The sequence below is a fragment of the Lemur catta genome, chromosome 11, assembly GCF_020740605.2.
Source record: "Lemur catta isolate mLemCat1 chromosome 11, mLemCat1.pri, whole genome shotgun sequence".
NCBI classification, from domain to species: Eukaryota; Metazoa; Chordata; class Mammalia; order Primates; family Lemuridae; genus Lemur; species Lemur catta.
Genome location: NC_059138.1, coordinates 56,053,715 through 56,080,873, shown reverse-complemented (window position 1 = coordinate 56,080,873; position 27,159 = coordinate 56,053,715). Strand labels below are relative to the sequence as shown.

The window sequence follows — 27,159 nt, the reverse complement described above, 5'->3', positions numbered from 1 at the left end:
CTAGGAGCAATAGGCTCCCCCCGCTAAGCTTGTATAAGTCCGCTCCATGATGATGGCACAACGGTGAAGTCACCTGATGGCACAGTCAGAAAGTGTTCCTGTAGTTAAGTGAGGCATGACTGTATTACATTCCCGTTAATGTAAGTTATGGTCACGGTCACTCTGAAGCTGCCTGTCATGCGTTCCAGTGGGAAGGACCACCACAGGAGGAGATGGGAGATTTGGGATCTGATCTCAGCTCAGAAAACACTTAGAAATGTGAGCACAGATTGGCACTTAATCTGACTTTTGGGGGGAATAATTGCCCGTTTCTGAGCCTTGTTTCTTTATCTATAAAATTAAGGGCAATAACATCCATCCTATCTGACTCTCAGATTTGCTGTGAGAATCCAATGAGACAATAATCATGCTTTGAAAACTACAAAGTGTTCTATACATGTTAGGTGACGTGATTTGTATGTGTTGGGTCACCATGGATTTGTTTCAGTTTGTGTTCTCTTGTGCCCGAGACCCTGAGAGAGTTACAAAATGAACTCCTGTTTTGTTTTGTTTTGTTTTGTTTTGTTTTGTTTTCCTGAAGTGTACTCCTAATGGGGACAGTGAGTATACATTTCGGGATCCATAAGCGGAAATATGCTGTGGGATTCAGGGCGGGGGATGTTCTGTCTGACGCAGCACTGACCAGGAAAGGTCTTACGAAGTGCGAGGCATAGAGAGTTAATTAGGTGTTAAAGGATGTGGTATTCACATAGCAAGAATAGTTCATTTTGTGGAAATTTCCTTTTGTGTTTAAAAGGAAAACCAACTAAGAACTTAGGGCACCATACGCTTGTTAAAAACAATGTGACTTCTGCACTGTCACAAGATGGAGACGTAGGACTCTTGCCTTGGAGGAGGGGATTTCCCTGCTATTAAGGTGAAGGATGGGGGAATCCTTTGTGCTGTCCCACCTTCTCTGGTAGTGTTTGTCCTAGCCTTTCTCAGAATAGAGACCTGAAGGGAGGGGAACCTGCCCTGAAACCCTTATGTCAGCAGTGTCATTAGTCTTAGGTTGCTTAGCATTCTATTTTTCCCTCCTTTATTGAAAAGCAAAAAACACGAATTCAGAATTTTAAAAAAGATTATGAATTCTTATGAATAAAAATAGCATTGGTGGTTACACATGCCTAGCTGAAATGAAAAGTTATCAGTATTGCTTTGGGAAACAAGGTGACCAACCGACTGGTTTCAGAAAGACTACCTCTCCAGTTCCCATACTCAGTTAATAAAATTATTCCTGACAGTGGAGGGCCTAGGAGCTCAGGCAGTTCCATATTTGGAGACAGAGAACCCATTGTCAAAATCTCAGAAGAGCCTTTGCAAACACACAGAAGGGATTTAGAACAATTTGCATAAATCTCCCTGTGGATAGCGACATGGCTCCAGTGTTGGGGTGTTTCCAGGAACCCCTCCTTGGCTGTATCATGGGGTGACGCTGTGCTTGGTGAGATTTCAGTCTCATGATGGTTTTTGCCAGCAGGATTGGGTGATGGGTCGCTGAATAAGCCCACTGTTTGGTTCCACATAAGGGCTCTTTTGTGTTGGCCTGGGTCAGCCATGTTCAAGTTTGTCTTGCTTTTTCCCCACTGATGTTTTTGGACTTTGTGGCCTGGAGAATTAAGCACAACACCTATTCTGAGCTAATCTGTCAAATTTTGCTCTTGGAAGGTAACCACAGCCCCTTGTATTTCTAGAATTTGGAGAATAATAGTCATACCTTTGGAAACTTCTGATTTATTAAATTTAAAGCTGGGGAGGGAAGAAGTTCCTTGGCATGCCCTGGTAGCTGGGTGTATAGGCCTGTTCGTAGTGGAATCGTGGGAAGTAATTCTCTTCTGTTTGTTAATATGATTTGCCTAGTTCACTGCCTTCTTTAAGAAATGTGTTCTCTTGAATAGTTAACAAACAAGATGTCCGTTAATATTGGGTTACCCTGGAGTGCAGTTAAAAAATGCCAGGTGTTTACCAACCTGTTTCAACTTCGCTTTCTTCTTCTTTTTAAAAAATGACGTACATTCAACACTAGATATTAAGAGCTTTAACTACTGGTTTCTTGCACAGAATTTTATCATTCTAGAAGCTACATAAGGAGTCTAATTTAAAATCTGGGGAGAAGTTTGTACGTTGGGGCAATGTGATGCTTTAAGTACGATAATGAAATGCACTAATTTCTAACCTGGGGTTTATTTTCCTTCAGTCTGCTAGCTTGATTTCTCAGCTTTGTTCTAATAATATAAACATTTTTATGTTTATTTATAGGTGGTTTTAACCAAGAGAGCTGATCCAGCTGAGCTTAGAACAATATTTTTGAAGGTCAGTATAAAGGAATCTATTTTGTTTCTTGTTTGATTTGTGTTCTGTAACTTTTAAAGATTATTTTCAAACAGCTCTTTATTTCATTGTTATATTTTTTTAGGATCCCCCAAAGTGTCTTAAGAGTTATGAAGGAGATCCTTTACAATCATATCTGTTTTTAAAAATGTATGGGAAACTTGTCAGCAACTGTTTGTGATGACAACATGGCTTATATTTTAATTTATTTTATCTCACATCGGGTATGTGAATAAAAGCAGTTGCTGGAGGATTTAGTCTTGCAACCCATTTACCTTTCCAGGATTGACCTGTGCGGTTTGATGATAATGCTTTTTCTCCTAAGAAGTTCAAAGCTCTGTGTAAATACCTCAGTAATCCTCCATTCATCCAGAGGGAACTAGCCTTGTCTCTCCTGGGTAGAAGCAGCCCATTGTTACCATCATCATCATTTTATTACAATGCGGTGCACTGTGAGATGGCCTCAGTGTGAATAATAGTAGATACTAGAGCATGGCAGACATTACACAAGTTTATTCCCTTGGTTTCTTATGCGTCCACCTATTTTGTGAAATTGGGCAGTGAATGATAGAATAAAAGTCTGTGTCAGGTCCCAAACACTGAAGCACCTTTATGTTACTCACATGAGATTAAAGTACCCAGAAAAGGCCACTTTTGTAAAGATAATAAAAAATACGTGGACTTTTTCTAAATATTATGAAAAGGCAGCTGTGCTGTATAAGAAGAGGACCAAAGCATCAAATAAGAATTGTTTTTTTTTTTTTTTTTTTTTTTGCCCACCCTGTCTTCTCCCCAGGCTGAACCCTTCCTCAGTCCATGCCTCTGGCCCAGAAAGTCCTTCCCACACCCATCTCCTGCCCAGGGCGACCTTGGAGTCTGCCCCTGACCCTACCCCTGCTCCGAATTCCCCACAGTGTCCTACTCCTGAGACCTGCTGTGTCTTTGGCGCGGATTGCAGGGTGGCTTCTGCTGCCGTAGGGACCTGAGGACTAGAAAGTGTGGCCTACGCCACCAGAGACCTCACACCTGGAGTGGAGCGTCTTTTTCCTAGAAGATTATTAATTCTGTGAGCCTCAATTCACTCATCAAATTATATTACTATTAAAAAAAAGTTGAGACATCAGGAAATTTGAACACTGACAGGGTGTTTGATATTAAGGAATTATTATTAATTGATTTTTAGCCTGAATTCCTATAGTTTTCTGACTATAGGAGATATAAAGAGTCTATGTTTTAGAGATACACACTGAAGCATTTACAGGTGAGGTTATCATGTCTGAGATTTGCTTTTAAATAACCAGTTTAGGTGGGGAGGGGAAGATGAGTAGGAAGTATGATGATAATTTTTGAAATTGGAAAGTGGAATATTGGGTATATTATACTGTCCTCTCTACTTTGTGTATGTTTAAATGTTTTCATAATAAAAAGTTACAAAAAGTTATGTGAGAGATAACTGCTGTGCAAGTGTGTCCAGCACCTGATATGCACTAGATGTTGATTTGGTAAGTGCTTGAAGTTTAATAATTTAAATACAGGAGATTAAATGATTAAAAATAGGGACAGTTTTCAGGAAAGGGAAAAAAGGTTAAATTTGTAGGGAGGTTTAGATTATACTTAAAAAAGCAGGATTCTTTATAAATTTGTTTTTAGCCCAGAAGGCACAATACGGTGTACAGTTTCTAAGGTGGAAAAAGATTCTGAATGATGAAAATCCAGGCATTTGTTTCTTACCTAAGCTAATGTCTTGCTGTGCATGTTGGGATGAGATGTGTATGAGGGACCCATAGAAATTCTTACTATGTGTATTTAAAGTCTGTTGATATTGTAAAACTCTAATGATATAATTCTGAAAGACCACTTGAAGAAAAGCACCTGAGTGGGTTGCCAAAGAGCCTAGAGAAGTGGATAAAAGTTTATTAACTTGAGCTGGTAAAGTCATCATCATCATTCTTTGAACTCAGGATGTGTTACTTCTATTTTCCGAAGATGCAAGAGCTGCAGATATCCTTCTAACAGGAAATGGGAACAACCTAGAGGGTGTCTCAAAACATGTTGCATCTTTTATTTTTAATTTTTAAATTTTTTTGAGACAGGGTCTTACTCTGTCACCTAGGCTAGAGTGCAGTGACGTCATCATAGCTCGCTGCAATCTGAAACTCCTGGGCTCAAGTGATCCTCCTGCCTCAGTCTCCTGAGTAGCTGGGACTATAGGCATGTGCCACCACACCTGGCTAATTTTTCCATTTTTTGTAGAGACAAGGTCTTGCTCTTGCTCAACCTGGTTAATTTTTTATTTTTAATTATTATGGGTGCATAATAGTTGTATGTCTTTATAGGGTACATGTGATGTTTTGATACAGGCATACAATGTGAATTAATCAAGTAAGGGTAATTAGGTATCCATCACCTCAGCCATTTATGATTTCTTTGTGTTAGGAATATTTCAATTCCACTTTTTTAGTTATTTTAAAGTATACCTTAACTTATTGTTGATTATAGTCACTTTGTTGTGCTGTCAAACACTATTTATTTGATCTACCTATTAATTTATTTTTGCACCCATTAACCATCCCCACTTTATCCGCTTCTCCTGGCTACCCTTCCCAGCCTCTGATAACCATCATTCTAGTCTCTTGTCTCCATGAGATCAATTGTTTTTAATATTTAGCTCCCACATACGAGTGAGAACATGTGAGATTTGTCCTTCTATGCTTGGCTTATTTCACTTAACATAATGTTGTCTAGTTCTAGATAGTGCATCTCTGATACTCACTGGTCTGTTGGCGAGATCCATTGATAAGACTCCATTTAAAGGATATATCCACCTTTCAGGCCACCTGGCAGCTGTGAGGCTAGGCTGCTGTTTGGAACAACATATCTTTGCCAGCTGCTATGTCCACTGTCAAGAGCAGGCAGGTCTATACTGGGGGCAAGTCTGCGGGGTCAGGTAGACCCAGGGAGGGTGGGAATTTCAGGCAGAGTTCTGGAGAGCCACCTGTGGGGTTTCTGTGTAAGTGGATCTGAAAGCTAGAATCTTTGGGACCAGATAGGGAAGTGCTCTCTTCCCTTAGGATGGCTGGGACCCTGTGGCTTTTCAATAAGAGTATGACTTGGAGTATGAGGAGGTGATGTGTGTGGGGGGGGGGTTTACCTGAAGAAAATAGCGATCAGCAATTTGTGGAAGGGATTGTGGGTCTGGCAAAGGTTCTGGTGACCTCACCAGATCTGAGTAGCATGGTACCAGCACAAATCCACCTTGGCTTAGCACGCCAGGATCTCAGAGTTGTCATCTACAGTAGACGGTGTTGCGGTGAGGGGAAGAATGGGAACCGAGGCCCCGTGGGGCTGTGCCAGGCTGGGCTTTTTAGTTAAGCATGGTTCAACAGTAAGCATGCTGCAAACCTGCCTGCTTTGCTGACTTTCTGTGACTTTTTCCTGACTTGATTTTCTACTGATAAAAAAATCCACGTGAAGTATCCCAACCTTCTCTCTACCAAACTAGGAAGAGGGAGGGTACTTCCGTAGCTTGGGAGGTGGAGAGGAGCTTTGCTGTACCCTCCATACCAGACGTGCTGGTAGCAGGGACTTGCAGCTCTGCCGATCAGAGGGAGCTGCCGGACCTGAGCCAGATAGGAAAGAGGGCTCCTGGGGGACTAAAATGAGCCTAATTCTGGCTTTCTAGTTTATGTTTTTGAGAAGAGTTAGAATCAGTTCCCCTGTTTGTCTTTTTTGAAGGTGCCTACCATATGTTAGGTATGGTGTTAGGTGTGGGCATGTAACGATAAATCGTGGCCCCTGTTTTTAAATATCTCACTGTGTGTAAGTGTAAAAAAAAAACCAAAAAGCCAAGATATTGTCGATGAGTATTATACAGCATTAAGTATCAGAAAGTTGATGAGGGCTAATCACATCTTCCTACAGAGGGTCATTAAATTAGAGGGAGGTGATGATATTTGAGTCATGCTTGAAGATAAGAAGGTGCTTACCAGATGGAGAAGGTAGAGGAAGGTTTGTGGGCAAAGGAAGACCTTTCCAGGCAAAGAGAACAGCATGTGCAAAGCAAAGAGCTGTGAGAGTGCCAGGTGTGTGGAAGGAATGGCTAATAACCTGGGCTGGCCTAGGGCAGGACTTGCTATAAAACATGCCGGGCTAAGGAGTTTGGGGTTAGTTACGCAGGATGTTCTTGTGGTCAGTGGCAGGTAATGTTTTATCTAGATGTGGAAGGTGAAGTCTAGGTAGTCAGTTTTATTTGTAACCTAAATGTTGACGTGCATTTGTTTGTCTGCCTAATGCTTTTGGCATTTTTTCGTGTTAATTTAAACAGATGTGTATCAAGTGCTTACAGTTTAAATAAAACACCCTGAGACTATGGTGAGTGGGAGGTGCAGAAGGAGTACAGGTAGTTGAACATGTCTTGAAGGAGTTCAGGTTTTCTACAGAGACCAGATTTACAGGTGTGCAGCAGGTAAAGAATGTGTCAGCACACTCATGGGTCCGCGTGTGTGGTTAAAGCAGATGCCACAGGAAATGGAAGGAGGGAGCCTCCATCGTGGGGAGTAGTCGGGGAAGGCTCTGTGGAGAGAGGACTTGAGGGGCTTCGGGGACAGGTGTGAGAGGGGAGGACCACAGCTGAGGGAAGACAGGTCTGGGAGAGGACAGCCTCTCCAGGTGAAGGATTCTTGCTCATTCTTTGGAAGTTTATTGAAATCCAACTGTGTGCCATGAAGTCTGCTAAGTATCACAGGGTGTGAGTGGCAAAATTGGAAAGGTCGTCGGGAGTTTGGCGTTCCACCAAAGAGGAGGAAGCCATTGAAGGCTTTCTGAGCAATCCAGTGAAGGGGAGGACGGGTTTGACGTTCTATTGGTGCAGCATGGCCACCAGTTAGGCAGCCTGAGGGTTGTGGCAGCAGGAAGAATGGAGAATGGGCGAGTCGGAGACATTTTGAAGGAATATTTGATGACTGATCTTGTCTAGTGGATGACAGAGAGCAGGGGGTAAATGTAATATGGCCAGCAAGGGTATAGCCTGGGTGCAGAGAGGGGCCAGCGATAGGAGGAGAGAAAGCGGGGAGGGAGCCAGTAGCTCTAGGGGGAGGAGAGGAGGTGCTGTTACTGTTTAGAAGACTGGAGTCTGCAGTAACTGCATTTCTGTAGTGGAAGACATGGAAGATGGCAAAGCTGGGGAAAGGGGCTGGACAAGAGGTGTAGGACATATTACAGGGTAACTGTGAATTGCACTTGGGTTTTTAGAATTACTCTGACAAGAAAAAAACACTTTTAACATTTTTGTAGGCAAACTTGGGAAAACAGCTAATTCCTTTCTTGAAAAACTTTTTTCTTATAACAAATTCCTTTATGTTTGTTGATGAAAATTTAAAAGTCACATATATAAAGAAAAATAACTTGTGATCCTGGTATAAATCGATAGCTATATGGATAATTCTCTCTCTCTCTCTTTCTCTCTGTATATGTGTATAATTTTTTTCGTTAACAGAAAAAAATACCATTTTGTATCCAGTTTTTCCCCTCACCTAATGTGTTACGAATACCTTTTCCTATAATTAAATGTGCTTCTATGATATTTTTAATGCTGCATGATATTCCTGTGTATGGCTGCTTTACCATAATTTATCTAGCCACTCTATTATTGCATGTTTAGTTGTCTCCTGCGCTTTGCTGTCATAACAACACTGTGATGAATACCCTTGTACCTACATTTTTGCACATAGCATTATTTTCTTAGGATAAATTTTTAGAAGTGGCATCATTGGGTTAAAGAGTGCATTTACAACATATTAAAGCATTTGATTCTTCCTGGCAGACAGGCATTCATAAAGGTTGTATCATTATATATTTTAGGTGGGAGTATAGAAGTGTACATGTCCCATACATTATATCAACTCAGATTATTATTAAGAAATACAGCAGCAAGAAAAAAACCTTTCTGCCAACTGGTTATTTGAAAAATTGTATTTTTAAATTTTCATTTTTGATAAGTATCAGTATATTTATTGATCGTTTGTGATTCCTAAGTGTATTTTTAACTTTTTATTGTGACAGTTTTCAAACATATGGAAAATAGAGCAGTACACTGAACACCCACATAACCACCACCTAATTTAAAGTAATATTTGTCATTAGTGTATATATATATTTTTTCTTTACTGATTTATTTCAATGTAAGTTAGATATCATCATAATTCATCCTAAATACTTTAGCATACAACTTCAAATAATAAAACAATTTCCTACATGGCCGTAATACCATTGTGCACTAATAAAATGTGCAGTAACATAAAATACCCAATCCAGATTCTAATTCTTAATTATGCTATATTCCATCCTTACAACAGGGAAGCAAGGCAAAGGGTGGTCGGATGCAGTGACCTGGTGAGCTAGGGTTTCTCAGTTGTTGGAAACAGGTTAGGGAATTTGCCCTTCTGCCCCAGGATGTAAATGATTCGGGGTAAAAGCAGGCAGCTGGATGGTTATGGTTCTCACTTGGCCTGTTTGCAGCTCGCAGACCTGTGTTAAACGACTGGAGGTGAGCAGGCCAGATAGGACTCTGCCCTCGCTGCGCATGCCCTGCAGTGACTAGGTAACTTCTGCGTCCCTTCGCTGCTGTCTTCACCAGGTGTGGTGGGGTTTCTTGGTGGTGACAATTAGTATCATACAGAGTTGTGCAGAGAATCTTAAAAGCCTTCCCTTTTTGTAAGCGTATCTTTAATCCTAGTAAAACTCCCCAACATTGTAAGGGAGGATGGCTTCAGATCACTTGTAAAACCTATTCCCAAAGGAGGATTAATGACATTCTGAAGATGTGGTAGCTATAAGGTATGGTCCATCCTCCACAGGGACCCTCTGTTCGCTATTGCAGGGACAGCAGAACTATGTTAGTCAGGACCCTAGTAATATCCTTATTGTAGTCTGCCTCTGTCTGTCAATCTAAGGAACAACCTTTGACATGTTTACTGAAATCATAGAGCAGAACACTGCAGCCCTGGTGATGAGCTGGTTTTGCAAATTGAAGAAAACTGTGTTTTCTGTGCCCAGATTGACATGTTCTTATTTATTTATTTATTTAGACAAGAGACTTGCTCTGTCACCCTTGGTAGAGTGCAGTGGTGTCATCATAGCTCACTACAACCTCAAACTCCTGGGCTTAAGCAATCCTCCTGCCTCAGCCTCCCAAGTAGCCGGGAATATAGATGCATGTCATTGGGCCCAGCTAATTTTTTCATTTTTTGTTGAGACGAGGTCTTGATATGTTGCTCAGGCTGGTCTCGAGCTCCTGACCTCTAGTGATCCTCCCACCTCGGCCTTCCAGAATGCTAGGATTATAGGTGTGAGCCACTGCATCCAGCCATACATGTTCTTATATTTAAGAAATGATTTCTTTATCGCCTCTGAAAAACTGAGGCTGATTAAATATTTCAGTAACTTTTTGAAATGTAAACTATTGAGGTATAAATCAAGTGCACACATTCCAAGTGTTTAGCTGCGTGAGTGTTCACAGAGTGAGCACACCTGTGTAACCAGCACCCCAGAAGCCTGCTGAGGCCCCCTCCCAGGCATAATCAGTTGTCTGACTTCTGGTTCCTACTGTATGTTAAAACTAACTATATTAGTTTTGCCGGTTTTTTCACTTTATGTAAATGGAATTATATGGTATATATTCTTATGTCTGGTTTCTTTTGCTTGATTTATAATCTGTGTTGTCATGTGTCACTGGAGTTAGTTTTTTCTCATCGCTGTGTTTTATTCCATTGTGCGAATACACTGCAGTCCCTTTATAGTATGTATTCCACTATTGCATTTGTATTGTATTTTAGGGCTTTTTCTTTTTTTTTTTTTTGCTATCACAAATAATGTTGCTGTGGGGATTTTAGTAAATTTTTGGTGTATACACACACAAATTCCTGTTGGAGATGAAACACCTATGGTTGAAATTGTTGTGTTGGTAGTTGGATATAAGTTCAGTTATAGCAAATATTGTCCTGCATTTTTCTAAAATGGTGTGCCAGTTTATTCTCATACCACTGGTGTGTGAGAAGAACATTTGTTCCACATTTTTGCCAACACTTTTTACTCTTTTTCATTATGTTGTGGGTAAATCATGGTATTGCGTTGTAGTTTTATTTTACATTTTCAATGGAATTTTTTTTAGGGACGTAACCTGACAATGATCTTGTAGGTCATTTGGGGAAAATCAAAGAGTGATCATAGTGAAGAAAATGTTTAAGAGTAAAGTAACAACAATTTTTATAACCTTTCATTCATTTGAAAAATATCTATTGAACATGTTTCACTATATGCCAGTGACCAGTCTGGGAATTTGAGGATAGAGCAGTGAAAAGGACAGGAGAAAAATCCTGTCCCAACACAGCTTTCCCTCTAGTTGTAGCAATTAAGATGCATGTAATCCCGCAAGCATAGACAGGTCAGTTGGAAAGGCTAGTCCTGGAACATTTCCTACTGCAGCGATGACAAGACCTGTCAGTCCATCCTGGCATCCTCCCACGGAGTGTTCAGCAGCCTCAGAATACATGTTGGCCCCAGGGAGCCATCACCAGCTCATTGGAGCCCGTACTGGAGATGGAGCCGGCTTGCCAAGCCTTTCCCTGGCGACCATATGACGATTTAGTATGTGATAAACATGGCATCCCAAAGACCGGGGGAGGGAGAATGATTTGATTTGTGGTCTTGGGACAACCAAGAGATTAAGTGGGAAAAAAATTAAAGTTGGAATATCCTTTCCTCAGACTACGCACACAAAAAAGTACTGATGTACTAAAACTTAAAGGTAAAAAAGGTAAACCTACTTTGAAAAAGCTAAGAGAAATCGTAGGTGGATATTTAGTCTTGAGATGAGGAAAGACTATTTTCTAAGCTTAGAAAAGTAGTGGAGGAAATTGCAAAGGAGAAAAAAAATCTACAGACTCAATTATATAAAAATATCAAGCTGGAAAAATATTTGCAACAAATATGATAGACAAAGGAGGGGAAAGGGCATGTTTGCACACTGTTGGTGGAGTATGAATTGGTACAATCCTTTCTGGAGAGCAGTGTGATAATAAGTACCAAGAGTCTTAAAGTTCCTCTCCTTTGACTCAACAGTTTCTCTTTTAGGAGTCTAGCCTTTGAAAATTGCCAGGAATTTGGACAAATGTTACATACAGAGGTTGCTATCTTAGCTTCATTTTAAAAACACCAAAAACTGGAAATAATCTAAATGTTTACTGATAGAAGAGAAGTTAAATGATATTTTAAAATACATTAATTATTCACTATCATAAGCAAACAGAGGTAGAACTCTGAGTCATAGGATTGCTGTAATTAGCACTGACATTTCCTTTGTGTTTCAGGCTTATTTTGCATCAGGAGAATCAAAATATAATTTTTTCTTGTACATGTCCCAAAAGCTGAATTAAATGCGAAGTGAAGAATAGTAGAATTACTTGGCTATCTTTGAGCCTTTCTCTTGAAGTGTGCTAGAAAATGTTAATTGAAAAATAACACTATAGAACATGGATGAAGTACTTCTTGTGTATAGGGCATTGTGCTAAGTATATTATGTGATTATCTAATTTATTTCTAGCATCAACCTTATGAAGCTGATAATGTTCTACCCATTTTACAGATGAGGAACCAGAGGCACTGAAAACTTTAGTTACTTATCTGAGGTCATTCAGGTGGTAAGAGGGACTCCAAAATATCTCAGCAAGGGCTTAGTCTACATTGGAATTAAAATGTAGAAATAGCAAGTGACTTTTTCAAACAATTTTAATCAGTCTTTACCCTTGAGTGACAGAGGGAGGGGAGATGCCACCCTTACACCTCTCTTTACTGTGTATCCCCCATCACTGTGGCTACCAGTGTGGTTCTTGCCACCGACAAGAGCAGCTGGGCTGTTCTTATAGCAGCGTATGCTTGTTTCATCAGGATGTCACATGATCCCCATGTTGTTTCTCAGACTATCAGCCCTTGGGGACTCTGTGGAACAGGAATCAGTGGGTTCACTCTTAGCTGAGCCTGAATGTATCATACGAAGGGCAAGACCTGGGAGAAGGCTGTGAAGAAGTGTTGCGCACCACCTAATTCTTACAGACCATTTCTAGATGATAATGCTGTAGAGTGGAGAGGGCACTAACCAGTGTAGCGTTTAATGCCTGCTTCCATGAAATTCCCAAGAAACCACGCAGTTCATAGTTCACCTTCCCGCTTAGCTTGTTTGTCACCGTTTCTTATATTGTTGATGCCCTTAAAGCCAGAGTGGGGCAAAAAAATAAAGTTGTTTTCCTCCATGACTTCATAAGTAATTCCATTTTTAAAAAAGCTGTACGTCTTTGCTAAAGAAGAGGACATATTAATAGTTTGTCTTTGCAAATTTCTGTAAACCAGGGTTTCTCGACCTCAGCACTGTTCACTTTTTGGGCTGGGTAACTCTGTTGTCGGGGGTCACCTGTGCGTTGTAGGGTGTCTAGCAGCATCCCTGGCCTCTACCCGCTAGAAACCAGTAGCACCCTTCCTCCCATGTCATGACCATCAAAATTGTCATCAAACATTGCCAAATGTTCCCTCTGGGGAAAAATTGCTCCCAGTTGAGAACCACTGTGTTTTTAATTTGTCTTTGAAGTGATGGGAGATAACAGTCATTGTGAAGAGTATATTATCATATCTGATATTTTATCCTTTGAATGTTTTCAACTTTTTCACATATTGACCCCATGATTATATACTTTTGAGAATCAAATATATAAAACATCACTTCTCTTTTTTCTTTCTTAACAGTATGCAAGCATTGAAAAAAATGGTGAATTTTTCATGTCTCCCAATGACTTTGTCACTCGGTATTTGAACATTTTTGGAGAAAGCCAGCCTAATGCAAAGACTGTGGAACTTTTAAGTGGAGTGGTGGATCAGACCAAAGATGGGTATGTTTGTTTTTGTTTTTTTTAATTTTGGAATATTAGGAGGGTACAAATGTTTTGGTTACATGATTTGCTTCTGTGCAGTTTGAGTCAAAGTTATAAGTGTGCCCATCTCCAAGGTGGTGTGCACCGTACATTGTACCTTACCCCCACCTGCTTGGTTTCCATTGACTTTTACTACCATATGTACACGTGGGTGTTGATTGATTAGTTCCAATTTAATAGTGAGTACGTGTGGTATTTTTTCCCCCATTCTTGTGATTACTCTGCTTAGAAGAATAGTCTCCAGTTTCATCCAGGTATGTTTATTTTTAGTTGTCATTTTTTTTGTTTGAAATAGCTTTATTTTGCTTTAATGATCAGGAAGTCATTAAATATATACCTACCCATCTCTTAAGAGCAGTTTTTGTACCTATTACTATTAATACATTATTTTAGAAATAATACCCTTAACATTTCCTTCAGTGGTCATTTTACAGCAAGGGAGTCTAGATACGTATTTTATACATTTTACTTTTTAGAGACAGGTTCTCGCTCTGTAGCCCAGGGTGGACTGCAGTGGTCCGATCATAGCTCACTGTAACCTTCAATGCCTGGGCTCAAGCATTCCTCCTGCCTCAGCCTCTTGAGTAGCTAGGATTGTAGGACATGCGCCACTGCGCCCAGATAATTTTTTTTAATTTTTGTAGAGACAGGGTCTTGCTATATAGTCCAGGCTGTTCTTAAACTGGGCTCAAGCGATCCTCCCACCTCGACCTCCCAAAGTGCTGAGATTACAGGCATGAACCACTGGGCCTGGTTCTATATATGTATATTTTGACTTGTTTAAAGAACACTTTATAGTTTGAGAGAACTATTATTGTAATTGATGAGGTGTGGTGTGAAGACACAGGAGAGCATTTGTATGCGTTTGGTATTTTTCAAGGCAGCTGTAAAATTGTGAATAAATGTACAACATAGCTTATGGACTTCACTTTTCTATAATATTTCTGCTTAAATCACCTTTAAAATTTCACATAGGATTAAATGGTATGGATCTAGCAGACAGAATAATATGATGATTCCAAATCCCCAAGAAAGACATTTTGCAAAAGCTGGAGAGAGACTACCATATAGAATTAAATAGGCCACTTTGCAAAATGTGATTGAATTTTTTTCCCTACTAGTCTTATGTGCTTACATTTAAAAAATGGGTTTTTCTTAAGCTATATAATATTGCAGTTGGCTTTTGCCACTAAACATAGAATTTTGGGCTCCTAACTCTTACTAGTACAAACACCAATGTCTGCTAATAAGCCAAGTGTCATCTGCGAGAACTGGCCTTCTCTGTGTGAACTGCAGGAGACCTAGCCTTCTGCCCTTGCTGCTCGCCAGCTCCCCTGTGGACATATTGCAGTTAACTGCCATTCAGGGATACAGTTCTCCAGCTCTGAGCTTTCTCCATGTGTTGGAATCTTCACATGTTTGATTTTCCCACACGCAGTGGTTTGAGATGTAACCAATGTTAAAACCTCTTTATGCACATGAATGCTGTGTTTTTGTTCTCAGCAGCACTTCCCTTTTCTTATTTATGCACCTGTCATCCCATTTTTCATGGAAATAACCAAGGCCTTGAAGATTGGGAGGCAGCAGGAAAGGAATTAGCACATATACTTGCTGCAGTATCCTGGAGGATTGTTGGATTATGCCTTCTCTCTTTGTTCTTGTGGCAGAAGTTTTTGTTTTTTTTTTTTTAAACCCTGTTACCTTTGTTTAATTCTCACCCCAAGGTGGGATTCTTTACTTGGTAGGAAAATGTAATGCATGAACAGGGCTTTGTTTTCTCACAGAGGATCTCTGGGTGGTGCAGGGAGAGTCTAGGGGTATATTTCATACTAGTCCATTGAAGCTAAAGCTATGTAGAACATAGATTTATTCTAGGAAACATTTTTCTATGGAAAATTTGGTTGCCTCCTTGCCCCCTGTAGTGGCTCATTGTTCAGAGGAAATGTGACCAAGCTCACATGCAACATGAATTATTTGACTCAGTGAATAAATTTTGACTTACAGAAAAAAATTTGGAACTATAGAAAAGTTGATAGAAGGATACAATGAAAAATATATTCTAGAATCTTCATCTATACTGACTAAATGTTAACGTTTTTACCTCTTTTGTGCTCTCTTTTTACATACATGTTTTCTACACACAAACACATGCACATACATAATTTTTTTTTGGCCTGGACCATGTAAGTATAAATTGTAGGCATTATGATATTTCAGCATTTATCTTCATTGAAGACTCAGAACATTCTTGTACAGAACCACCATACCATTATCATAATACTTAGGAGAATTAATAATCCTATGAAATGTCTTCTAATGTTCAATCCCTTTTTCAGATTTACTAGATCTTCTGACCCCGCCCCACAAATGGCTCATTGCATTTTCTTGTTTCTTTTCTTTGTTTTTGGTCTAGGATCTAGTAAAGGTTCTTATACTACATTTAGTTGTTATATCTCTTTTAATCTAGAACATATCCTTGCATTTCTTGTTTTTCATCATATTGGTTTTTAAGATACAGGCTAGTACTTTGCTGAAGGTCCCACATTCTAGACTTGTCTGATTGTTTCTTCATGATTTGATTCAGGATAAATTTTTGGATGCAGGTTAGGAGATGCCCTGTACTACCTAGTGTGTCTCCTCAGGAGACGTGTTGTCCCAGCATCAGCGATGCCGAGTTTGATCTCTTGGTGAAGGTGGTGTCCACCAGAGATTTCCATTGTAAAGGCGCCTTTTTTGTTGGTATAATTAGTAGATAATCTGTGGGGTGATACTTCAACATCACATGGATATCTTGTTTCCCAGCAACTCTTCACCCAATGGTTTTAGCATCCATGATAATCCTTTTCTGAAGCAGTTTCTGTATTGGTGTTGGGAAAGTGGTGATTTTTCTTTCTTTTTTTTGTCTTTTTTTTTTTTTTGAGATAGAGTGAAACTCTGTCATCTGGGCTAGAGTGCAGTGGCGTCATGATAGCTCACAGCAACCTCAAACTCCTGGCCTCAAGCAATCCTCCTGCCTTGTCCTCCCAGAGTGCTAGGATTACAGGCATGAGCTATCGTGCCCAGCCATATTTTTCTGATTTTTTTCATTCTCTTGTATGCATGTCTAGCATTCTTTGGTAAAGACAAGGTTTCCTTTCTCCATCCCCTTTTCTTCCTCTCTTAATCCTGTATATCAATATAAATTCATGGATTTATTTATTTTTAATTCAGTGTATTATAATCCATTACTGTTGTTCTCAGTGAGAGTCCTTGAAGCTAACTCCTTGCCTTCAGCCTTCGAGTGCTCCTGGCTTTCAGCAATAAGATGTTCCAGGTTCACCTTGGAATATTCCTGCCTCTGATCTGGAAATCACTTTTTTTTCCCAAGAAGGTCTGGTTTTTTAAATTTGAGAATGGTGCTTAGAAATAAAGCTCTGGGCACTGGCTTATTGTTACCAGGGTGTTACTGCTTTTCTGACTTTTCAGTGAATAGAGCCGGGAAATATATAGTTTAAAGAAACCAGAAATTCATAATGACATTTCCTTTAAAATTTTACATTACAGGATTTTTCTTGGTTTTTAAAATTTGTATCTCATTATCTCAGTAAAAATTTTGGTTCCTAAATACATGAATATGTTTATGGGCATCAATTTGATATAATTAGAATAGCTTTTGATATACTTTGCCTTCTATTTTATTCCCTTTCCCATTAATACATATACTTTTATCTTTTTAAACATATAATTTCAAAAAATATTGCCTTAAATTTATTAGATGTCAGCAATGTAACATACGTTTTACATATATAATATAACATAACATATATATTTTTGTAAAAGCTTACAACAAATTTGAAAGGTTGGCTTTGCTTTCCTTGTTTTGCAGATGAAATAACTGCAGCTCTTGGTATCAAGCAATTTTTGGCCAGAGGTGCCCAGGCCTGCCTGGTTCCAAAAGTCCTTGGCCTTATCAGTGTTCCAAGGTGCCTCTTCTCATAATCTCACAGTCCTCTTTAGTTTGACATTTTCTTTTAGATTTTGTATTACCTTAAATCTCCGTGTTTTACTGAGACAGGGAAAATATTAGATGGCCTTTATCCTTTGCCCTATAACTTTTTTTTAGTTGCAAAACCAGTGAACATCTCAATTTTTTTTATTGTAGTTTTAGTTGGCATATAATAATTGTACATATTTATGGGATATAGAGTGTTAGTTTGATATATGTATACAATGTGTAGTGATCAAATCAGGGTAGTTAGCATGTCCATAATCTTGAACATTTATTATTTTTTTGTTGTGCCCATTCAACATCTTTTCTTACAGCTTTTTGAAAATATACACTAAATTATTGTTAACCATATTCAACCAAAAGTGCTATAAAGCACTAGATCTTACTCCTCCCAACTGGCTGTAATTTTGTATGCATTAGCCAACTTCTCCCATCATCCCCTCCTGCGTACAACATCTCAGTAAATTTAAAAGAGAAAACAAACCACCCATAATTGTCTCACCTTGACACAAATATTTAGAATTTCCTTGATTTGTTAACCTGCATATTTTTCATAATTTGAATTCATTTTAATTCAAATACTTCTATAATCTTTTAGAACATATTTCTAAAATACTTTTGTAACTTTTTAGAATATATGTCATGTTTCTATATGCACTTCATATTAAGTGTTAAATAGCTATCATCATTTTCTATCAAATTGATGTATCATATTCTATGAAATCATACCCTTATAGAATTGTTTTAGTTTATAGTTTTCTACTGTGGGTACTATTGGACTCAGTATCTTCATGCATGTGACATTTTCCCCTTCTGTTTAATGACTTCTTTAGACCTCAGAAGAGAGGGATTCCTGGGTCTAAGGATAAAAATATTTATGGCTCACCGTATGTGTTATGATAATTCTTTCAAAAATGAGGTTGACAAACTCATCCAAGATACCTAAGCTTTCCCAGCTACTAGGATAGCACAGGGCCAGCATTGGAGCCTGGTCCTGCCCTAGGCCTGAGGCCCGTGAGACGTTCACATGCCATTTCCCCTAACCCTGGCCTGACACGTTGCTTCTCAGTGACACATTGCTTCTCAGTATTTACTTCACAAGTAGGTGTATGCATACATCTGTTTTCAATGTAAAACTGTGAATGCCTTCATTTCCCCATCCTTTCCCTTTCTTTGGACCCATGGCATTTGTCAAAGTTCACACGTCACAAATCATCTTCCCAAATCAACTGCTGTTCCTTGAAAAAAATTACATGGCAGAAGCCACATGTTGGCCCATGGAAACACAACACACACACAACACAATGGGAAAGTGCTGGCTTGGCTCTGTTCCTCTGGGTGGGCTCTTCTGGGACGTTATCTGGCCAGAGGGATTTTAGTATATAACCTTATAAATGTTTGAAAAACTATTTGTAGATTGATGACTTTAGAATTTAAACATAATTGCAGCTGTGCTGACTCAGCTGTCACAGTAAATGGAAATACTCATTTTGAGGTAGGTACTGGTCCACTACCCATGGTTCCTTGAGTGCAAGAACTAGGTTCTATGTATTTTCATATTTCCAGTCTAATCCAGTCGAGTCCAGTCCCATATCTGGCCTCTTTTCATATCAATTTGTTGACTAAGTTTAGGTAAATGTACTAAGCGTTTATCCCTTTCTCTCATGAAAGTCCAGGAATGGAAGCTGTAGTTCGAATTCCATGTTACTCACTGTAGCAGGCTGAATAATGGCCACCCAAAGATAGCAAGTCCTAGTCCTTGGAATTTTTAAATGTTACTGTATTTGGAAAAAAGGTCTTCGCAGATGTGATGAAGAATTTTGAGATGCAGAGGTTATTCTGGATTATCTGGGGGTGTCCTTAGAAGGTAGAGACAGAGGGAGATTTGACACAGACACAGGGAAGAGGAGGCAGCGTGACCACAGAGGCAGCGATTGGAATGATGTGACCACGAGCCAAGGGCTGCCTGGAGCCAGCAGAAGCTGGAAGAGGCAAGGAAAGATTCTCCCCTAGAGCCTTCTGAGAGAGTCTGTGGCCTTACCGACACCTTGGTTTAGGGCTTCGCATCCCCAGAACTGTGATAGAATAAATATCTGTTGTGTTAAGCCACACAGTTTGTGTTATTTGTTTTATTTATTTATTTATGTTTTGTAATGGGCAAAAATTGTGTATATTTTTGATGTATACCATGATGTTCTGAAATATGTACACATTGTGGAATGGCTGAATCAAGCTAATTAACACATCCCTTACCTGACATACTTTTCTGTGGTGAGAACACTTAAAATCTACTCTCTTAGCTATTTTCAAGTGTATAATATATTAAGTATAGTCAGGATGTTGTGCAGTAGTTCACTATGTTGAACTCCTTCGTACTGTTTGACCAGCATCACCCCAATACCTACCCCGTCCTTCCCCTCTAACCCCCGACCCCCATAACCACCATTCTACGCTCTCCTTCTGTGAGTTTGACTTTTATAGATCACACATGGAAGTGAGATGATGCAGTACTTGTCTTTCTGGCCTGGCTTATTTCACTTAATATAATGTCCTCCAGGTTCATCTGTGCTGTTGAAAATGACAGGATTTTCTTCTTTTTAAAGACTGAATCATATTCCATTGTGTCTTTCTTCATCCATTCATTTGTCGTTGAACACAGGTTGATGGCATGTCTCGGCTGTTGTGCGTAGTGCTGCAGTGAACGTGGGAGTGCAGATACCTCTGCAACATGCTGATTTTAATTTTCTTGTTATTTGTTACAGCAAGCCGTGGAAACAAATATATTCCTGTGGTTGTTTTCTCTGGGGAATTAGAAGGCCTATAGTTGTGAAGAATTTTCTTTGGTCAGGGACCAGTCTAATCCAGAAAAACCCTTTTCCTGTGATAGTTTTGTCTTGATCCATACATTTTCCAGGCAGAGACCCCTGCTGTAAGCTGTCTCTGTGAAGGCACAGCCCTTTCCTGGGAGTTTCACCTATGTGTGGGTTTGGGGTGAACTTTGGGCATGGAAGTTAAATGCCTGTGCACTGCATGAACTTGATGGTCTCGGCACTTCCAGTTTGTTGGCAAAGGGATCTTGTTTTCTGGAGCACTCTTGCTTCTAATCAAATGATTCATGAGGTGGTGCCTCGGTCAGCCTTTCACACTGGAGCTCCTTGCTGGGCGCTGTCCAGTCAGTCATTCAGCAGCTATTTGAGAACTTTGTCTCTGTGCCTGGCACTGTTGCGTGTATTGAGGATTTCTTGGGGGATGGGAAAAGCACAGTGCTTTCTCCTCTTGGAGCTTCTAATTTAATGGAGCAGACAAGGTGTTCTTCAGTGAACCTCAAATAACCATGAATTGATACGCTATTGCCATGAAGGAGAGATGTGGTGTGACTTACTTCAGACTGGGAGGTCAGGGATGACTTCTGTGAGTGACATCTGACCTGCAGGAGTTGGAGGCGAGGGGTGATACAGAGGACAGAGTGTTGCACGCAGAGGGAACAGCGGCTGCAGAGGCCCTGTGTTTTGAAATGCAGAGGCTGACGTACCCAAAGCTTGGAGGTGCAAGGTGCAGTGATGGGAAAAGTGGGTTGTGCCCACACACGTAGGAACTTGTCCTTCATATTAAGGATTAGGGGGGGGAGTCTTTATCTTAAGAGTAGGAGAACCATCAAAGGCTGATTTGAATTAGGGGATTGGCATGATTTGCCTTTGCCACAGGATATTCACTGTTGATATTCTTTGTTGTACTTAGATTTCCCGCATCTCACCACTTGACTCTATTTAATGATGGGTGTAATAAATTTGTGAAGTTCCTTAAGGGAGATGAGGAGAAACTTGGGGTTCCTAGGGCTGGAAGCCTTTTGTTTGGTGGGCTTGGTAAGTGAGGAGGGCTTTTCTCAGTAACTGAGGAGGAAGAGGAGGGTCTCCAAGCTTCTCAGGGCTCAGGCTCTTACTGATATCAAACCATGTAGCTAAGCTGTCTTTTAGAGTTGGTTGTGATTATTATTTTCATTTAAAATGAGGATGAAGCTTTGTATGTCATCTAAGTGTAATTTTTATACATTGTTCACACAGCTTATCAAGGTGAAAATAAATTTTATGTGGGTCCCCTTGAACTTTTTGAAAACATATTTCCATTTGTTTTTGTTATTAACTATTGTCTCGGTAGAGGGCGCTGAGGCTAAAAAGCCTGTTTTCACCAGTGACTGACCTTCTCACCTGGGGAGTCTAAGTGGGACCTAGAATGAGCTGGAGGGGTTGAGTGCCTGGCTTGCCGTCCGTTACAGGCACGGGCCTCTGTCTGGGCCGGTGGAACTGGGTGGCTTGGGAACCTAATGGCTTACAGGGATCACACAGGAATTTACCACATGTATAATTTCCATCTCAAGCATGGAACCTCTTTGCATTCCACGTGAAAAGAAAAGTTGCCTCTTCTTTTGGAAAAGGGAATGTCAGATACCCCAATTCGTTAGTGATGGGCTGACAGGTCCAACATATCGCCTTGTCAGCCCCCCATTTGTGTCGAATCAAAATGATAGCAACATAATCAGCATCCACAGATAATTCCTTTCTGCTCAGAGTAAAGAAAATCAGTCCTGGGACAGTTCCCATTTTGATGCACGAGGAATAAGGGTGTCAAAGAAGAGAAGATAAAAAAGAAATCTAGGGTTTTAAAATGTGTATCCTATATAAAGTGTGCTCTCTGCCTTTTTCATATTCACTGTTTATCCTTCTGAGGGAAAAAAAATATGGCCTTTTAAATACTTCACAAGGTGAAGGAGGATATAATAATGTTGATGATAAAATCATTTTTATATACCTGTTTTCACTTTGTGAGGCTGTCGCGATGAAATCCAGGCCTTGGCCCCATGCTGGGAGTTAATGAGGTTTACAATTGGCGATGCTTAAAGAGTATTAGGGTAATGTATTTAAACATCAGCAGTGCACAGCCTGAAATGTTCCTCATCTGTCAAGCATAATCCAGAATCAATAAGGCGAGGTCTTTCAGTTTGCTAATGAGGAAAGTTTTCTACACTACTAGGGTGGACACAGATTTCAAGTAAACACCTGAAATTCATAAACTATAGAATGAAGCAAAGGCATCTTTTTAATGATAAAAAAAAAACTTGATGATAATCAACAGCAGTCACCTGAGAAGCTTAAATTTTCTTCTTAGTCATCAGACTCCCAAATTAATCTACCAAAACAAAAAGGCTCATTAACAACTCTCATTGCATCAGTGCTATTTTTTTTTCTTTCTCTCAAGATGTCTGATTAACCCCCTTTCTTTTTGCATTACTCACTTTGTGTTAATATTGGATGTCTGAAATCCTAGGGGGGTGCGTGCAGTGTGGTGGCTAGACACTGTCTATGACGGGTAAATTAAAAAGAATTTTTAAAAAGGTTTGTATTATGTTGCTGATGTATCAGAAAATCTTTAGGAACGTCAGGTGCCTGGGTTTTATTTTTCTTTTTAATTCCAGAACGGGCTGATTAATGACTTAGGTACTGATTTCAGTTCTCATTCATATGTACGGGTAGCCCTCCTCCTCCTCTTGCCCCTTCTCCTTCTGCTCACTAATCCACGTCTTCTTTTAGGGAGTTTTGCTGAAAAGGGAAGGTGAGAAATGGGGCCATAACCAGAAGGGAAAAGAAGGTTGACAAAGGGTTTCTTGTAGGTGGATAGATAACATAATGTATGCTGATTAGAAAGACTCACTGGAGGGTAGAAAAATTGACAATGTAGGGGAGAAAAGGAAGACATTCTGGTGATTGTCCAGGAGGTTGGCTTCTTGTAAGAACGTGGGGAGTTCTTCTAGAACAGCTGTCCTCAGAGTGTGGTCAGGGGACCCCTGGAAGTCTCTGAGAACTTGTCTGGAGTCTAGGAGGTCAAAACTATTTACATAATAATCTAGCATGATCTGCCTTTTTCACTGTGTTGATATTTGAGCTGATGTTTCTTAAAGCAATGGTAGGTAAAACTTAACACCAAATAAGCTATGGTCTGAATGTTAATGTTCTCCCAAAACCTAAACAACACCGTGATGGCATTTAAGAGATGGGGCTTTTTGGAAGTGATTAGAAGCCCTCGTGAATGGGATTAGTCCCCACAGGAAAGAGGCTTTGAGGGAGTCTCGTTCATCCCTTCCACCATATGAGGACATGGCAACGAGGTGCCATCTGAAGCTGAGAGCCCTCACCAGACACCAAATCTTCAGGGGCTTTGATCTTGGACTTCTCAACCTCCAGAACTGTGAGCAAAAAATTTCTGTTGTTTATAAATTACCAAGTCAAAGGTATTTTATTATAGCAGCTTGAGCAGAATAAGACACATGCCAACCCAAATAGCATGAATGTTCTTCTTCTTTATCATCATCATCATCATCATGCTAATTGTGCTTCTGACTGGCCTTGAAGAAGCAGTAAAAATTATTGATTTTTATTAAATCTTGCTCTTGAGTACACATCATTTTAAAATTCGGAGTGACTAAATGCGAAGTTTGCATAAAGAACCTCTGCTCACTGTAGCAGTAGGGTTCTGAGGAAAAGCACTGAGCCGTTGATTTGAGTTGCTAGCTGAGCTCATCTCCCTCCATGTTGGGATACCGTTTTTATTTGAAAGAATGACTTATTTGAGAGAATTAAAATCTTCATGTGACAGTTTCCTGACACTTGAAGACTTTTCTGATGTAGTTGGTGGTGATGTTAATGCATGTGTTTTTTTAATATAGTTCAATGAAATGTACCAACATTTGGAAGATCTGTATAACTTAGGGAAACTATTTTCCAGTTGACCGGGTGCATGATGTTACAAAATCATGCATGGGTAAAAGATCAATTCAAAAGTGTATGATAGACCCACGAATTTTAAGGTAACAGAGTGGGAAAAAGTTCAATGATACAGTTTCAAATTCCACATTGCAATTAATCTTTAAGAAACTATTACGTGTTGGGATTTGGTGTTGTATCAAAGAAGAATGCCCCCGATTTTCTAGAAAGTCTGTTAAAATACTCCTTCCTTTTCTAACTATGAATCTGTGTGAGGCTGAAATCCTTTCATATACTTCAACCAAAACAACATATTACAGCAGATTGAATGCAGCTGTCTTCCATTAAGTCAGACATTTAAGAGATTTGCAAAGATATAAAACTGCTTTTCTCACTGAATTTTCTGTTTTAGAAAATATAGTTCTTTTTCATACAAATGTTATTTATATTACCATATAATAGATGTATTCATATTTTAATGAATTAATCAATATTTTGTATTTCTCAGTTTTAATTTCTTTTTTTTTTTTCTTGAGACAGAGTCTCACTCTGTTGTCCAGGCTAGAGTGCCATGGCGTCAGCCTAGCTCATAGCAACCTCAAACTCCTGGGCTTAAGCAATCCTTCTGCCTCAGCTTCCTGAGTATCTAGGACTACAGGCAGGTGCCACCATGCCCGGCTAATTTATATATATATATATATATATATATATATATATATTTATTTATTTATTTACCTGTCCAAATCATTTCTTTCTCTTTTTTAGTAGAGATGGGATCTCGCTCTTGCTCAGGCTGGTCTCGAACTCCTGACCTCGAGCGATCCTCCCACCTCAGCCTCCCAGAGTGCTAGGATTACAGGTGTGAGCCACCGCGCCCGGCCTCAGTTTTAATTTCTAATACAGTAAACATGATAGCTATAACCCACATAAATAAAAGCTCTTTGGGGTCCTCAATAATTCATAAGCATGTGAAGAACCCCTGAGACATAAAGGTTTGAGAAATGCTGAGCTGGAAAAATGGGAGAGTGAATAGAAACTCGAGTAGAGGTGTAGTGTAGATGTCTTCTGGTTTCCAGGCTTTTTCTCCAGGAGACAGAGGAGAGGGATGTGCAGGCTGAGGTACTGGCAGTTTTTGGACAGAGAATAATATGCTAAATAATCATCCAAAAGTGTGAGGGTGAATGGATAAGGGAACATCATGACTACTGGGTAGGACCCACTTGCGCACCCACCTGAGGGTTTGTGGTCATGAAATTTAAAGTGAGACCAGTGAGTATGGCTGTGTGTTTTCTAACTAAGTTCAGCCGCTCAGATCCAGGCATGGAGTAGGAAGGATTGGCTATAACTAGGGTTGAGGTCTTGGCCATTAAATAATCCAGAGTAGGAGAGGTTCCAGGGAGGTAGGGGGCATGCAGGGGAGCAATTGTAGTGATAGACCACAGACATAGTCTATGTGAGGGGCAAAGAGAAGCCACTGGGTAGGAGGCAATGAGGGATGGTGAGAAGGTGGTAGGCTTAGTGCATTGTAGGTTTCAGTGTGGTGGAAGGTTGTTGGAGTTGGCCTATAACAGGGAGTGAGCAGGAAAAGTAGCAGATAGTGGCCACAAAGCAAGGTGCATGAATTGAGAATAAGGGGTTTTGGTAATGTCAGATACCATTATTTGCAGTAATGGCAAAAGCTAGAGTCTGACCATGGGAGTGAATGGCTGAGGAAGGATGGAGGAGAGGTCGTTGGAAGAGGGAGTTAATGAAACTGGGAGGACTTGGTGCTTGAAGGATCAGTATATTGAAAATATTGAGAATTAAGGTAGAAGTGGGGTTCAGAGTGCCATTGAGCCAGGAGCTAAAAACAGCACGGTGAGATGGCGACTCCAGGATCATCAGGTGAGAGGAACAAGGAGGGATGCCGAGTGCTATGGTCAGGTGATGTGCGGAGTTATAGGAGGGTCAGGAGGGAGGGTGTCGGGGACGGTCTGGGAGAGGCAGCAAGGAGGAAGTAACCCACCTGTGTTGCTCATAGGCCTGGTGCAGCCCAGAACTTCAGGAGGAAAACCCATTTCTCCTTAAAAGGGGACGAGAGAGGAAGCACTGTCCTCAAGGCGTAGCCAGGTATAGCTTAGAGCAAGAAGGTGAAGGGATATTTAGGGGATTCCTGTGAAAGGGATCTCTTCACAGAGGGACTGAAGAGGAGATCTCGCTCGCCGTGCACTGTGGATTCCAGTGCACACACTAGAAGGGTTTCTGGGAGATGATGGTCAAACAGGGAAGGCGCAGAGCCTCGTGGGGATTAGATGTGGGTGGGAAGGGGCAAGCTGGTATCTGGAACTGCTGCTGGGGGCCCACGTTCACAGGACAGAGGGAGGGATGCCATTAGTCCTGCCGGACTCCCTATCGTACCTGCTGGGAGACAGGGATCTTTGCCGAGTGGCAAGGAGGCCTGGGGAGGGGCAATTTTATTACTTAAAGAACTTTTAAAATAAAATTGTTTTGTGGGTAGGAGCTCTGTTGATGTTTCTTCCTGGACGGTTAGACCAAAAGATGAAGGAAATGAATATTACTGAGCATGTATAAGCGTTCCAGATCTGGTGCTAATAATTCCCACTCATTTTCTTATTTGATCTTCATGCAGGTCCTTAAAATAGGTATTTTTCACTCCCCTGTTACAGAGGGAGGTGCAGAATCAGAGAGGTTAAATAATTTGCTCAAGGTTGTCTAGCTAGTGAGTGACAGAACTGGAATTTGGATCCAATTCTTTCTGGCTTGTGCCCAGTCTGCTCTACCATGAAACTTTCTTACATAGAGAAGAATATTAAAATTGAGCTTTGCGTGAGAACTTTGCATCAGTCCTTGCTTAGAATTCTGATGCCCTTTGCAAGATCCCCTATGACTAGTCATTTAGTCCTCATATTTGGCCAACATAAGGTGGACCTAAAACCTTTATGAGAGCTATCCTAACTATCATCTGTACCCACAGACTTAGGAAAAACTGGCCTTACATTCCTTTTATTCTTTTTTTAAAAAATTTTATTTTTTTTCTTTTCAGATACAGGATCTTCCTCTGTCACCCAGG

At 40.2% G+C, this 27,159-nt stretch overlaps 1 protein-coding gene across 2 annotated transcripts in view; it reads left to right on the top strand.

Annotated features, from left to right (window-relative positions):
- Nucleotides 1-27,159, top strand: part of SLC25A13 (solute carrier family 25 member 13) — a 166,070-nt gene that overhangs the window by 20,475 nt on the left and 118,436 nt on the right. For both annotated transcript variants that reach the window (XM_045564065.1, XM_045564064.1), the window contains exons 2-3: nucleotides 2,299-2,352; nucleotides 13,162-13,304. In XM_045564065.1, the coding sequence (XP_045420021.1) occupies nucleotides 2,299-2,352; nucleotides 13,162-13,304 (197 nt within the window). The remainder of the gene's footprint in view (nucleotides 1-2,298; nucleotides 2,353-13,161; nucleotides 13,305-27,159) is intronic.